General features: G+C 44.2%; 6 protein-coding genes across 7 annotated transcripts; 3 read left to right on the top strand and 3 right to left on the bottom strand.

Moving 5' to 3' along the window:
- The first annotated feature begins 24 nt into the window (after positions 1-24).
- LOC108092042 (tetraspanin-33) lies at positions 25-2,018 on the top strand. The gene is made up of 2 exons (XM_017191483.2): positions 25-892; positions 1,076-2,018. Exons 1-2 carry the CDS (start codon positions 340-342, stop codon positions 1,396-1,398), a joined length of 876 nt encoding a protein of 291 aa, XP_017046972.1. The 5' UTR covers positions 25-339; the 3' UTR covers positions 1,399-2,018.
- A 390-nt stretch (positions 2,019-2,408) lies between these two features.
- LOC108092146 (alcohol dehydrogenase class-3) lies at positions 2,409-3,931 on the bottom strand. The gene is made up of 4 exons (XM_017191661.1): positions 3,816-3,931; positions 3,662-3,751; positions 3,141-3,602; positions 2,409-3,086 (listed from the first exon to the last, which is right to left on the bottom strand). The coding sequence occupies exons 1-4, from the start codon at positions 3,834-3,836 to the stop codon at positions 2,520-2,522; spliced, it is 1,140 nt and encodes a 379-aa protein (XP_017047150.1). The 5' UTR covers positions 3,837-3,931; the 3' UTR covers positions 2,409-2,519.
- Positions 3,932-4,287: 356 nt separating this feature from the next.
- LOC108092145 lies at positions 4,288-7,245 on the top strand. The gene is made up of 2 exons (XM_017191660.2): positions 4,288-4,927; positions 5,160-7,245. Exons 1-2 carry the CDS (start codon positions 4,781-4,783, stop codon positions 6,285-6,287), a joined length of 1,275 nt encoding a protein of 424 aa, XP_017047149.1. The 5' UTR covers positions 4,288-4,780; the 3' UTR covers positions 6,288-7,245.
- A 536-nt stretch (positions 7,246-7,781) lies between these two features.
- Positions 7,782-10,116, top strand: LOC108092117 (sorbitol dehydrogenase). Its single transcript, XM_017191617.2, is given in 7 exon segments — positions 7,782-8,191; positions 8,254-8,287; positions 8,916-9,283; positions 9,285-9,386; positions 9,455-9,673; positions 9,733-9,854; positions 9,912-10,116. Coding segments are annotated over 7 exon segments (1,083 nt in total). The 5' UTR covers positions 7,782-8,137; the 3' UTR covers positions 10,096-10,116.
- LOC108092119 lies at positions 10,116-11,153 on the bottom strand. The gene has a single exon (XM_017191620.1). The coding sequence runs from the start codon at positions 11,072-11,074 to the stop codon at positions 10,205-10,207; it is 870 nt and encodes a 289-aa protein (XP_017047109.1). The 5' UTR covers positions 11,075-11,153; the 3' UTR covers positions 10,116-10,204.
- Positions 11,154-11,336: 183 nt separating this feature from the next.
- LOC108092118 (mitochondrial thiamine pyrophosphate carrier) lies at positions 11,337-14,080 on the bottom strand. Of its 2 annotated transcripts, none has more exons than XM_017191619.2 (3): positions 13,804-14,080; positions 13,467-13,751; positions 11,337-12,934 (listed from the first exon to the last, which is right to left on the bottom strand). In XM_017191619.2, the coding sequence occupies exon 3, from the start codon at positions 12,831-12,833 to the stop codon at positions 11,835-11,837; it is 999 nt and encodes a 332-aa protein (XP_017047108.1). In that variant the 5' UTR covers positions 12,834-12,934; positions 13,467-13,751; positions 13,804-14,080; the 3' UTR covers positions 11,337-11,834. The 2 variants fall into 2 exon arrangements, with proteins under 2 accessions (XP_017047108.1, XP_017047107.1); XM_017191618.2 differs by having other exon boundaries at positions 13,467-13,710; positions 13,804-14,079.
- Between the last annotated feature and the right edge of the window lie 2 nt (positions 14,081-14,082).

Genomic DNA, 14,082 nt, shown 5'->3' with positions numbered 1-14,082 from the left:
GATGTTTGCCCGAACTGCCACCCATTTCAAAGCTGCTTTGTAACCACTACAGTCAGTCTGGCAACGCTAGGCACTTTTGTTATTTTTTGTGGCTCCATAAAATTGCTTATCAGCATAAAAAAAACCAAAACGCTATCGAAATATTTGAAGCAGCTTCAAGGAAGCACCAGATATTGGTAGCCGCCAAAAGCTGTCGTCTGAATCATGTGCTAAGGCCCGCAGAGAAGGACACAAGAACGACCACACGCAAAGAGGGCGTCAACAAAAAATCGTGGGGGAGGAAACCAGAACAAAAAAAAAAAAGGAAAAAAGTATTACTCAGTCAAAAACTCCACTGCCATGAGCAACCACAGATATCACCACCAGGGGGGCAACTATATGCATCCTCGCATGTCCTACCCCCATCACTTCACCTATGTTTCCTCCTGCGTGAAGTACATGATCTTCCTGCTGAACTTCCTCTTCTGGCTCTTTGGTGGCCTACTCCTGGCCGTCGGTATTTATGCATTCATGGACAAGCTGAAGGACTCAAACTACTGGATACGAGTGGACACCGTCTACGATGTGATTTTCAATATCTCCCTGGTGATGATCATCGCCGGGGTCGTCGTCTTCTTGGTCAGCTTGGCCGGCTGCTTGGGCGCCCTGCGCGAGAACACCTGGCTACTCAAGTTCTACTCTATGTGTCTGCTCATGTTCTTCATCCTCGAAATGTCGCTGGCCATCATCTGCTTTGTCTTCCCGCAGTACATGAACTCGTTCCTCGAGTACCAGTTCACAGACAAGATCATCCACTCGTACCGCGACGACTCAGATTTGCAGAACCTTATCGACTTTGCCCAGCAGGAGTTCAAGTGCTGCGGACTCAGCAACGCCGGCTACCAGGACTGGAGTAAGTTAAAATTCATACGATTTCGTTCATAAGAATACGATTTCACCTTTTAACAAGATATTACCATCACGGCAACGACTTTAGCTAATAATTCTTAGTTACTTATTATTTAATATTTACTAACTATAAATAATGTAACAGTGAGTGCAAAATTATATTTATTCTATCTTTTCCCAAACACAGGCAAGAACGAGTACTTTAATTGCTCCTCTCCTTCCGTGGAGAAGTGCGGAGTGCCCTACAGCTGCTGCATCAATGCCACCGACATCAGCTCCGGTCTGGTGAACATCATGTGTGGATACGGCGTGCAGGAGCACTCGGTGGCCGCCGCCAGCAAGCGCATCTGGACCAGCGGCTGCATTGAGATCGTGCGCGTCTGGGTGGAGAGGAACTTGTATGTGATTGCCGGCGTTGCCCTGGGCATCGCCCTGCTGCAGTTGTTCGTTATATATTTGGCCAAGACCTTGGAGGGACAGATCGACCTGCAGAAGTCGCGCTGGTCGTGAGTGCAATGCCACCATCCGTACATGTACGGATATCCGCCCTGCGAAGATGACCCGTACTACAATTCGCGGATGTGAGGCGGACTTTTCTGGTCCTGCCCCTGCTCAAATAGTTTCAAACCGAATCCCACTCCTAGAATAATCCATAGCTCCCTATATACCATCTCTTGTGTTTTCGAACGATTCAAGTTCTAATTCCCCAAAACAGTCTTGCAGTCGTATTTATACTCTTCTAGGCTTAAGATACGTATTTATACTCACATTTATTCGTAATAGAAGCTCTGTATGTTTTTAAACGAAGCGTAATTCTTAGTCACAAGCAAAGTCGAACAAATCTACGTTTTACTCGTATATGTATGCAATATTGTACAAATCTACGTTTTACTCGTGTATGTCTGAAATATTGTACCATTTAAAAGACACTTGTATATAAGCTAGCAAGTTCCATAAGAAATATGCATTTAAAATGAGATTTATATTTAACGACGAAACCAAAACTGCATGCACGTTTGTTAAACACAACAACATACTAGACTTATTAGCATTTTTAAGTATCTGCGCGCAAGTTGGTCTGCAAACCTTGTTGTAGTGCGTATTTAAATACAGACATTCTATACGTGTAACCCTGACTTTTATTTGGGGGCATATCTAGTTTATCTCGCAAACTCTAAATGCGTTGCGAACACGCCTAACTTATCGCTCTAATCGTTTGCCAAAACATGTTTTGTTTTTAACTAACGCATCACGAGTGCTAAATATTGACGTGCTATTTGCAAATATGTGCTGTGGAGGATGTCCGGATCTGTGTTTACTCTGGGTCATTCTACGGCTTGATAATTATTGACTAAAGTTACGAAATTCTATATAAAACGAAACCAAAATCTCAAACAATTCAAAGTGCGTGAACTTTGAGTCCGATAACCATAGTGGGCCATTGCAGATAAGCAAGGCAAACATGTTATGAAATCATAAAAATATGAGCGAGGGAAGTCAGACCCCCAAAGGAGATAGTATTACATATACACTGGTTGTTTATTATTCTACGCAATCGCATGCAATTGCTGGTATAAAAAGTGAAAAGTATAAAATTATCTCGAGCTTTAAATTTCAAGGCTATCGCATCTTTAGTACTTAATAATACTGCGAATGCTCTCGCCCTTGTGCATCAGATCGAATGCTTCGTTGATCTTTGACAGCGGCAGTTCGTGGGTGATGAACTCATCCACAAGCAGATCCTTCTTTAGGTAGTCCTCCACCAGTTTGGGCACATCCGACACGGAACGCCAGCCGCCAAAGGCGGAGCCCTTCCACACGCGACCCACGACCAGTTGGAAGGGTCGTGTGGAGATCTCCTGGCCAGCGCCGGCCACTCCGATCACCACCGAGGTGCCCCAGCCCTTGTGCGTGGCCTCCAAAGCGGAGCGCATGGTGTTCACATTGCCAATGCACTCGAAGGTGTAATCGAAACCACCATCGGTCAGGTCAATCAGGTAGTTCTGAATGGCTCCCTTGTCGGCCACCTCCTTGGGGTTGACAAAGTCGGTGAAACCAAACTTCTTTGCCAGCTCAAACTTGTCGGGGTTGATGTCAATGCCGTAGATCTTGCCAGCGCCAGCCTTTTTGCAGCCCAAACCCACCGCCAGTCCAACGGCTCCCAATCCCCAAACAGCACAGGTGCTTCCAGGTTCAACCTAGTTAAAGGTGTTAATTAACTTATGACAAAGAAGATCAATAAGCAGACCTACCTTGGCTGTGTTCAGGGCGGCTCCGTAGCCCGTGGAGATGCCGCAACCCAGCAGGCAGACCTTCTCCAGCGGCGCCTTCTCGTTGATCTTGGTCAGCGAAATGTCGGCCACCACAGTGTATTCGGAGAAGGTGGAGGTGCCCATGAAGTGGAATAGCTGCTGGCCCTTGCAGCTAAGACGGGACGTACCCTCGGGCATGACTCCAGCGCCCTGGGTGAGTCGGATCTTCTGGCAGAGATTCGTCTTGCCGCTCTTGCAGAACTTGCACTCGTTGCACTGCGGGATGTACAGAGCGATAACGTGGTCGCCGGCCTTGAAGTTGGTAACTCCCTCGCCAACGCTCTCCACGATACCCGCTCCCTCGTGACCCAGGACCACTGGGAACAGACCCTCCGGATCTGCACCGCTCAGGGTGAAGGCATCTGTGTGGCACACTCCCGTGGCAGTTATCTTGATGCGAACCTTTTTGGGGATAAAGTTTATTTCATGCGATAAGAAATTATCTGGAGTGGACTTCTAACCTCATGCGCTTTGGGTGGCGCGACCTCGATGTCCTCGATGACAAGTGGTTTCTTAGCCTCCCATGCAACAGCTGCCTTGCATTTGATTACCTGTGTGCGAAATTGATAGCCTGGGAGTGTTTCTGCTAATTAATATTCGCGTTGTTGCACTCACCTTGCCCTCGGTAGCAGACATCTCGTAGTTTAATGGAAAATTTTGCGACAAGATCCAATTGGCGAACGAAGAACGAATGACGATAAGGAGGAGGCGGGAAAAGCCGGGCGGTAAAAGAGTGACCAGGTAGCGATCGAGGAAACAACCCAAAAAGCTCGTCTGACTTAAGGATGAGTGATTTAAGTTTACACGTTAGCAAAATAACTGATACATTCGTGTATCACTACTTTCTTCAAATTATTGGTTTAATTAACAATATTTTTAACAACAATTATTAAAACATCTTGATATTTTTAAAAATAATTAGAACACAAAAAAAACAACCAACCCAAGTTGTATTAAAAGATTATGTAAAGATAAATTAATTTTCAATTAATTGAGTTATGTATATAGATAAAGCCTAGTTCAGTGGGCTACCTATGGAATCAAATTAAGCTTTTCTGGTCACTCCTGATTTATAAGTGCAGCCAACTTCGCTCTGTTCAAGTCAGCTGTTTCAGGTGAAAATAAACTGTTACTCTTGAATCCTTTAAAAGTCGTAAAATCACAAAAGATTTATACAACAATCAAACTAATCAAACTATGTAATTTATTAGCAAAAAGTTTATTTTTAAAATCGACAGCGATTGTGCTTTTTGCGACAGTTGTAGCTGGGGCTTAGACACAGAAATGCACTTATAAATATAACTTTCCCGCGCAAGCGCCAAGTTTTTTGTAAACATTACCGCCCAACCCAAAATGCAACAACAGCAGCCCCCAAAAAACGCCAATGAACGCAAAATCAGCACAAGGACGTGCCAGCCAGCCAGGAAAAATCAATAACAACACAGCCGCGTAGCGACAAAGGCCGGAAGTGCATTTTTTGCATTACTGGGCGTTAAGTAACGGCGTAAAGAGGAAAAAATCTCAACTCGAGGACAGTGATGTAGATATTTTGCCAAGACATTGTTGAAAAAACCCGGAAAATGGTGGGCAAGGGTTCGAGCGGCTTAGGTGGAGACACAAGTACAGGAAGCAAGGAACGCCCTGTTTTTATTCCGCCGCGGAAACGTCAACAAACCAAGTCGGAGGCAAAAAAGCAAAACTATGTGGACCATATTGTCAGTGTGCAGGTGAGAAATTAATATTATTAGACCTTAAATTAATCAACATTATAATGCAATCAAAATGTTCAATAATATAAATCAATTCGAATATGTGGGTTTCAACATACAGAAAAATCATAAACTCTTCTTTTCTCCTGTTTAATCGATTTAAAAATTGTTGATTCATGAAGGAACTTTATGGTTGAAAGATAAAATATGTATTTTGTTAAACCCTTTCTTATCGTTTCTTTTACTCCAGCAAAATCGACCCAAGCTGTCGCCCTCGAATCCGGGTCTCGAGGAGGAGCTCCGCAAGACCAAGTTGATCATCAAGAACAAGCAGCCACTGCCACAGCTTCCCGGCGAACTGGGAGTTCCCAGTGCCCATGACACTCTGGCAAGTACCCACTCGGCCAGTTCCACGCAACACAGTCAGAAGTCGGCCAGATCGAACAGTAATCTCAACGAGCTCCAAAACTTCGAGTCCATATCACAGGGCACCAAATCCACATCGCAGCGGCACGAGAGCAGCACGGTGACGCCCAGCAGCTGCTGCTATTCGGAGAGCAGCCTGGATGCCAAGTTGAGCAAGTCGCAGGATTGCCTAAGCAACCGTTCGTCCTCGAAGAAGCGGGTTAACATTCGAACAGCCGATTTGCCCAGTCAGGGTCGCAATCAGCGTCCCTCGCCGGAAATAGCAAACTATGAGGATCTGGAGTCGGGGGAGACGAGTGTCCTGAACAACTACGACCAAAGTCTGGAGCGCGGCTACCAGGCGCGCAAGGAGGGCGGCAACTACCTGACCATGACGGGCACCATCAAACGCGGACGCAAGAAGGGCCAGTCGGTGGACCTCCAGATCAACATTAGTCGCGAGGAACTGGAGCAGCTGAATGCCCATGCCATGGCCACTGATGCCAAGAAGGGCCGCAATCTGTGCTGCACCTGCAGCTGTGGCACCGGACTCCACATCCTGCTTATCTCGTTGTTTTGCCTGCCGTTCGTGACTGTCATCTCGGCGGTATACTCCTTCTACATCGGCACCCTGACCTGGTACAATATGTTCAACTATTATTGCGAGGAGAGGACGTACCTGCACAAGATCCTGGTGACTCCGCTGCTGTTTGTCGCTTATCCTTTGGCCATTGTGCTGTGCACCTTTGGGCTAGGTATCTACTCGGGATTGCGGCAACTGAGTCTGCAGTACAGCAGCTGGGTGAACGACATCACGGACATTGAGAAGGGGTTCTACGGCTGGTTGTGCGGCTTCCTGCGGATGCCCGACTGCAGTCCCTACGAGGTGGTCATCCTCACCGATATTTGTGTGGCGCCGCAGGATCCACAGCGGCTGCACATCAACAAACCGCGCCAGGAACTGTCCATGTAGGATGTCTGGCCTCCGTTTCGTTTCGACCATAAGTGTGATATAAAAAAAACGTAATTACATTCGCAGAGAAGTCAGGAATAAGATCGACACATTAAGTTTCCTTTGGCCAAATTTGTTCCTTTCACATTGACATAATCGTATGTCTGCAATCGCAGCTTTAGAGAACCGAATTACACTATATATTAAAGCGGTTAGATATCGCAGCCACAACATAATCCAAACCATAGAAAGCATAGTGTCTAAGTTACTAGAAATCTAACACTCGCACAGCGTCTAAATACACAAGGAAAACTTTATGGGAGTTCGGAAACCGGAAACCGAAATAACCTTGCAAATGTCAGCAAAAATAATTGATCAACAAGTAATTGTCACAAATACTTGCTCGAGTTTTACAGATTTAAGATTATTTTTTTCCTAACTTTCATGATGAATTGAACCATTTAAATTGGTTAATAACAAAATTATAGTTTTTGTCTAACAATTAAAATGGGTAACCATTTTTAACCCAATTAAAAGCACAGTATTTGCAAGGTTATAAAATAAACAGTTAACTGTTGTAATTGGGCACTAGCCTGCAACTTGAAACTTTGCTTTCCTTTCTAACTCAAAGCCAAATTTATATCAATATATGAAAAATAATAATGAACTGGAATAGCATTTACAGATTTATGCATTTATCTTTAAAGTGAACTAAAACCAAATAATGCAGCCAACTTAAATGCGCAGTTGACGTGATGGAAAGTTTTTCTTAGTTTTAAGCAAACATTTTTTATTTCTACGTCAATAAAAATCGCAGCAAAGCCACACAAATATATACATACGTATATAAGCAAACGTTTTTAAAATAGAAATTCTATATGTTAAGAACCCGAATATCAAACACTTATTGAAATGAATATATTAGCCAGAGAAATAAAGCCAATAAAACTATATAGCAAACACAAAAAAAAAACTGATAAGCTTTATTGCGTTGTTGAATGCTTCCTTTTATTTTATTATTTGCATAAATGTTTGCACATTTTTCTATTTTAATTAACTTTAAGCTACGGCAAACTTATAAACCAAACGACTTAATAGATTTGAGCAGGCGTGTGGGTACACTCGTAAAAATGTGATCAGAAATTCTAACGAAAAACAAAGCAATAAACTCAACGAAAATTTTATTTATTTTAACTTTTTAATTTAATTTATTTAAATTTATCGTAGCCTCTTAGTTTTACTTTTCTATTCTTTGTTTTGCGTAGAAAAAAATAAAGACTTCAATAAAAATTCTGAGTGTATGTACATATGTAATCCGATCAACTCAGAGAGGGAGAGACATTATGGAGAGGAAGCTTTTCGTTCACTTTTGTTTTCGCCGGCGATATGCCTACAAGGAATATGTAAACAAGCAGACAGTGGTAAATACAAAACAGCTGTTTTTTGTTGAGTAAGTAAGTGAACAACAACAAATTACAGGCGAATAGCATATAAAACGAACGAAAAGGGGCTCGTCTTGCTTGGTAATTGGTATTATTAACTACTCCCTAATAAATAATAATTAAATCATTCTGGGAAATAAGAAAAGTGAGATATACAACGAACCTATAACATTACTTAACTTTCACAGATCATAGACTACATAACCGATTTTAACTGTATTCCGACCGCGAAAGCAAACACACCCATAAATGCGCAAACAAGCTAATTTAAATATATACCTTACATACATACTTATAAGCATAGTGGAACACTAGAGGAGACAATTTGCCAGCGCTACATATCAAACGAATCCGATACTGAATTCAGTTCCAAATCGGCTTTTAAAGCGAGTAGACGTGCGTGGAAAATATAAAAAAATAGCGTCAATAATGACAACAGATAACTTGACAGCCGTTCTCCACGGAATCGAGGACCTGCGGTTGGTAAGTTTAAACCGGAAGAAAATTAGGAAACAGTTTTCTAATTACTAATTGACTTCCTGCAGGAACAACGGCCAATCCCAGAAATCGCAGACGATGGTAAGCAATATACAGCGATTTATACACTGAACAAAAAAAACGTAAATGACAAAAAAAATATCATTTTTTACCTACATGGAAAATTTAAACTCAAATTTTTAAATAAACGGTTAGAGGTGCGCTATTTTTGAATCGGACTAAAATTTGTAATTTTATGGGCACTGGAAGTTCTGGTTTTGGTCTCACATGGCGAATTGTCGAAAAATGTAATAAATTTGAAATGAACATGGGCCATGATTTATGAAAGATGTTTTTTATTAACCTGATAAACTAATGATATTCAAACAAAGGTCAAAACAAACCTAACTGATTTATGAAAGAGCTATTTTATTTAACTGATAAACTAATGATAATCGAACATTTATAGGCCCTAAGTGGGATTGTTGATGAGTGAAACTGTTTATTTTTTCGTGTTTAATTAATTTCACTAACAGTGCACATGAACAAGATATCACAAATATTGTTAGGTTGAGTAAAAGTAAAATATGTTTGTTGATTTCGAATTTATTCAAAAAGTACTAGTTTTTGAAACTTTATCATTTCATTTTAATAATTCTAAAATCATGAACTTAATAACTTTTTTAAAAATTAATAAACAGACTGTTCTAATGCCAATACAATTTTTTAGAGGTCCTGCTGGCGATGGACAGTGTGGGCATTTGCGGCTCGGACGTCCATTATCTGGCTCACGGACGCATCGGTGACTTTGTGCTGACCAAGCCGATGATCATTGGCCACGAAGCCGCTGGAGTGGTGGCCAAACTGGGCAAGAAGGTGACCAACTTGAAGGTGGGCGACCGGGTGGCCATTGAGCCGGGTGTTCCCTGCCGTTACTGCGACCACTGCAAACAGGGCACGTACAACCTCTGTGCCGGCATGGTCTTCTGTGCCACGCCCCCTTATGATGGAAACCTGACGAGGTACTACAAACACGCCGCCGACTTCTGCTTCAAGCTGCCCGATCACGTCAGCATGGAGGAGGGAGCCCTCCTGGAACCCCCTGTCCGTGGGAGTCCACGCCTGCAGACGAGCTGGAGTCGGTCTGGGCTCCAAGGTGCTCATCCTGGGCGCTGGTCCCATTGGTTTGGTCACCCTGCTGGTAAGATTAATAAATATTATGTTTTTAATACATGAAATCTAATTGAATCCACATTACTTTTCATCTAGGCTGCCCAAGCCATGGGTGCTTCGGAGATCCTCATCACCGATTTGGTGCAGCAACGTCTGGATGTGGCTAAGGAACTGGGTGCCACCCACACGCTGCTCCTGCAGCGGGATCAGTCCGCCGAGGAGACCGTCAAGGTGGTCCACCAAACCATGAGCGATGCTCCGGACAAGGCCATCGATTGCTGTGGAGCCGAGAGCAGTGCCCGCCTGGCCATCTTTGTAAGTGGTTCATTTTCCCAGAAACTCACATAAGATGGAACCAACTTTATTCTTTTCAGGCCACCCGATCCGGTGGTGTCGTGGTGGTGGTGGGCATGGGAGCTCCGGAGGTCAAACTGCCTTTGATTAACGCCCTCGCCCGCGAAATCGACATCCGTGGCGTCTTCCGATATTGCAATGAGTAAGTTATCAGCCGGATTAAGAGGTCAACATGTTGCTGATTACTTCCAATCTTCAGCTACTCGGCCGCTTTGGCTTTGGTGGCTTCGGGCAAGGTGAATGTGAAGCGACTTGTGACGCACCACTTCGACATTTCGGAAACGGCCCAGGCGTTCGAGACCTCCCGCCGCGGACTCGGAGGCGCTATCAAGGTCATGATCCACGTTCAGCCGAGGGACGCCAACAACCCAATCAAATTCTAAATATACAGCCTTATCTTAAAATTGAACATGCGTTTAAATTGTGGCATTTGAGTGACTTTTTGGAAATATTTCCTTATATTCTTAAAAACTAGCAAAAATATTTTCTTTTTTAAAACAAATACTGGACGAATTCCAAGGCTTCCTCTGGTGCCCTGAGCTCCCCCTCGGCATCAAAGTCTTTCAATTCCGGCTGTCTGTTTTGGGCAATATATCGCAGATAGCCACGTGTGCTGTCCAGTCGAGTTTGCATCTTGATATCCCAGCCATCCCTACGTGGCGTAGAGAACATGATGGATCCGTGGCAGTTGACAATCTGCAGCCAGAGAGTGAATCGCACTCCGAGGTAGTTATTCGCCTTATCAATAATCACAATTGGAAGATCTTCGCTGGATAAAAGATGGACTAGTTTGCGCAGCATTCGCTGCTGGATGGGCCAGTAATAGCAGGCAGGATCGTAGAGCATCACCAGCATGTCTCCACTGGTTTGTTCCCAGAGTTCATAGTAGTTTTGCGGCTTGGAGTCCTGTGCAGGAGTGGGTCCAAGAACCACAGCCCTGAAGAGTTGTTCCTGCAGGAGCTGATCACAAAATTCCCTGAGATATTTGGCGCTAACCAACTTGTGCATTTCGTAGACTCGACCCTCGCGGTCCTTGCCATAGATCCTCGGAGGTAATCCCTTCCTGTAGCTGCCAAAGTCATACGGATCTAGATTCGCATTAAACTCCGATATAGTGGAAATATCCCGCAGTCCAAACAGAATACGACCGGAGTACTCCAGTGCTAACTGGTCGAGCAGTTTTATCCACTTGGACAGATTGTCAGCGTATCTGTTAGCCAAGAAATGAAACGCCACCACTTTTGGGCCATCGAAAGAGAACCTTTCTGGCGGAGATTCTCCCAACATTTCCGTTTGCGGAGGTCGCCACAAAAGCCACGGAATGGAGTTGTTGTCAAAGGAAATGGTTTTCACCAGAGACATTTCTTGATGAGTTGATAACGTCTTTCACTAACTTGTTGTTCCGAAAGATACAACTCTTTTTATACACTCATAGCCGGTAAATTTCACAATGCAAAAAGCTTGGAGAAGAGAGCTTTTCTTAACATTGTTTACGTTTATAAATTTAACATATTTACGCCTAACAGATATAAGTAAGTAATAATAGTAGCGCGGTAGGTTCAAAATAGTTATAATTCATTAATTGTAACTAACGTTTAAACGTTAGGAAAAATGAAATTTCAAATGTTGTTTGTAATTTTATCTTATACGATTAATTTATTTTTTTCAAAAAACTTATAAAACTATGTGATGTAGTCAAGTTTTATTTAAGTCCCTGAATATTTAGTTGTGTAAAAACATTTAAACATAAACGGGGCTTCCAGCCTCGCCGTTTTCGCTTTCAAATTTAACAAAAGATAATTTAAGGTTTGAGTGTGTGGCTAAAAAGCGAGGTGCTTTTGCTCGAATAATGGACTACTAACTAATATATTATATATATATGTAACTTAACTGGTGCGCTAATTGTATTTGTGTTCTAAAGCGCCGCCAAGTCGATTGGTCTAAATGATAAACAGAACCCCGTATGCGAAACCGAAAACTAATCAACAGTTAGCCTATGCCTTAAAATTATTTACGCACTGCGGTAAATATATATAAAAATAGAAAATACGCTGTAGATTCTGTAGGGGCAGCCGTAGCTCAATGGATTTGAGCCGCAATTAACCCCGACTCCAAGCCCGACCTAGAAGCGCACCTGCTTGAGCTTATCGTAAATGCTAAAGTACAGGGCCGTGGTCATGCTTGACTTGAGGAGTGTGGGGGCCACCCCCTTGTACAAGCCCCTAACGCCCTCCTGACGCACGGTCAATCGCATGCAATCCCAGACTCCGTGGCACTGGAGCGTCTGTCCGAAGGTCTGGCGGTTCGACTCGAAGCCCTGGATTTGCAGTCGCTTCTTGATCAGATCGAAGGGGTACACGATCGTCTTGGAGAGCATGCCCGAGGAGGCGCCCAAACCCAGCAGCGTCCACGTGGGCAGTTGGCTGCGATCGCTCACCTCTAGGAAAGCACATGCCCAATCGCTGAACAGGCGATAAGCCATGAAGTTGGTGCCCATCAGCGGCGTGATTTGCAGCAGAGCGGAGGACAAACCGCGGTACATGCCTCGTGGACCCTCCTGTCGAACGATCGCCGACACAGCCCTCGTGGCGTTCCTGTATCCCTTGCTCGTGTCCTGGGCAATCAGTCGAGTACGGATGACGTCCAGCGGCGTGGATATGATCACTGCTGCTCCGCCCGCCGCGGCGCCACACAAAAAGTTCGATAGATGCTGGTGATCCGCGAGGTAATGGGTTTGCTTGGCCATCAGGCTTAGCTGTTCGTAGGTCCAGAACTGGCAGATGCCGTACATGATGCTCAGCACCTGGGCGGGATTGTGGCCCTTCCAGAAGGCCAGCAGTCCCTCCTCCCGATAGATTGTCTTAACCGCCTGTCCAATGGATGTGTACTTGGAGGTAAGGGCACCCGCGCCCTCCTTGATCCGACTCTTGCCCAACGGCTCCACCTGCAGTTGGAAGCGGATCTTGAGCACGTCCAGCGGTTGGCAGGTGGATCGAGTGATGGCCGCCGACAGGCCGCCGGCCAACATTTGGTGGAGTTGCTCCCGTGTACTGTGCTTGCGTCGCGGAACGGGAGCTGGGGTTGCGGTTGCCTCGCTGCTCGAGCCTGTGGTTACCGCCATGTCTGCGTCGGAACTGCTTTGGTTTCGCTTTTCGTGTGCGTATGTTTGCTCGTGCGGATTTCACTTTTATTGCTGTGACTGCCAACTTTTCAATGGCATTTCTGAAAAGTAAAGAGAGACAGACAGGCGGAGACAACGTTATTACAGTCGAAATTCAATAGCTGCAACCGCTAACTTGGACTTTCAATCTTTTGGGAATGTTTTTTAAGATGTACCTATTGATATAGTCGGACAAATCAATTAATTATTTATGAGATGCATGCTATTTGTTAAACAGTTAAAACAAAGGTGGGAAAAATCGAAGTTTCAATCCAAAACTTTTTAAAGGCAATTATTTTCAAATCAGTTATTTAGGACATGGTTAAAAATTTTCAATACAACCAACTTTTTATGTAAAACTTAACAGTTATTATTAAATGTTTCTTAAGGCAAATTTTGAGTTGAAGTTTTAAAGAAACCCTTTTAGGGAAGCCAGTCTGTAGCTTTCATTCAAAGCGTTTTAGAGGTGCGGCCGGGCGCAAACTCCGAATTGTTTACACATTCATCAACTTGATGGCCAAATTGATGTGTAAAAATGCGTAGACAGACAGGAATTAGGAAATAGTAGGAGTGCATTTGAAGATGGGTACTTACAAGTGTCATGCTCAACGGAGCGTGGGGATGTCTTTGCGATTTCTTCTCAATTATCTCTGTTATGCCCAAGTGCCCGCAAAAAGAGACTCCCAATATAGATTCCAGGTTCAGACGGCCATTCATTGATTGACAAAGTCTTGGGGGTATTCGGGTTTATCAGCGATTTCACTTTTTTCCCGCTTTTGTTGTTCGATACTTCGTTGTTCGGTGACCGTTGTGTTGTCCAGTTCCGAAAATTCCGATGCTGTTGTCCAGATAAAGAGACAATGGAATGGGGAGAACACGCTTGAGCTCGGGGTGAAGATTGCCTGGGCATATGTATGTTGTAGGTACTCACCTGGAGAAAATGCGTCCGTTCGCGGGAAGAGTGCAGCAGTTACTGCGGCGTCGTTGCTTCTTCATTACAGGCGGCAGCGGCCTGTGGATTGCGTCAAAACTTTCTTTTCGCCAGGTCTGTAATAACCGCTGCCGAGATGCCGTTGCAGTTGTGTGGCGTTCCGCTGCCCAAGTTGGTCACTTCCACAAACTGGTTTTTCCAAGCTGGCGCCGCTCTGCTCCAATCGACAACAACAAACAAGTTACGTCGCGAAGTGCACGTTGTCAGCTGTTCGTGCCG

Source organism: Drosophila ficusphila, unplaced genomic scaffold (genome assembly GCF_018152265.1).
Source record: "Drosophila ficusphila isolate 14025-0441.05 unplaced genomic scaffold, ASM1815226v1 contig_791, whole genome shotgun sequence".
In the NCBI taxonomy this organism is placed as follows: Eukaryota; Metazoa; Arthropoda; class Insecta; order Diptera; family Drosophilidae; genus Drosophila; species Drosophila ficusphila.
This window is presented reverse-complemented; position numbering and strand designations above follow the sequence as displayed.

What these genes read in the sequence shown, in the direction of transcription:
- LOC108092145 (XM_017191660.2), top strand. Translation starts at nt 4,781, where the DNA reads ATGGTGGGCAAGGGTTCGAGCGGCTTAGGTGGAGACACAAGTACAGGA. An exon ending in ACCATATTGTCAGTGTGCAG is followed by an intron (nt 4,928 to 5,159) that starts GTGAGAAATTAA and finishes CTTTTACTCCAG; the next exon opens with CAAAATCGACCCAAGCTGTC.
- LOC108092119 (XM_017191620.1), bottom strand. Translation starts at nt 11,074, where the DNA reads ATGTCTCTGGTGAAAACCATTTCCTTTGACAACAACTCCATTCCGTGG.
- LOC108092118 (XM_017191619.2), bottom strand. Translation starts at nt 12,833, where the DNA reads ATGGCGGTAACCACAGGCTCGAGCAGCGAGGCAACCGCAACCCCAGCT.
- LOC108092146 (XM_017191661.1), bottom strand. Translation starts at nt 3,836, where the DNA reads ATGTCTGCTACCGAGGGCAAG. An exon ending in CGCCACCCAAAGCGCATGAG is followed by an intron (nt 3,603 to 3,661) that starts GTTAGAAGTCCA and finishes ATCCCCAAAAAG; the next exon opens with GTTCGCATCAAGATAACTGC. An exon ending in CCGCCCTGAACACAGCCAAG is followed by an intron (nt 3,087 to 3,140) that starts GTAGGTCTGCTT and finishes ACCTTTAACTAG; the next exon opens with GTTGAACCTGGAAGCACCTG.
- LOC108092042 (XM_017191483.2), top strand. Translation starts at nt 340, where the DNA reads ATGAGCAACCACAGATATCACCACCAGGGGGGCAACTATATGCATCCT. An exon ending in CGCCGGCTACCAGGACTGGA is followed by an intron (nt 893 to 1,075) that starts GTAAGTTAAAAT and finishes TCCCAAACACAG; the next exon opens with GCAAGAACGAGTACTTTAAT.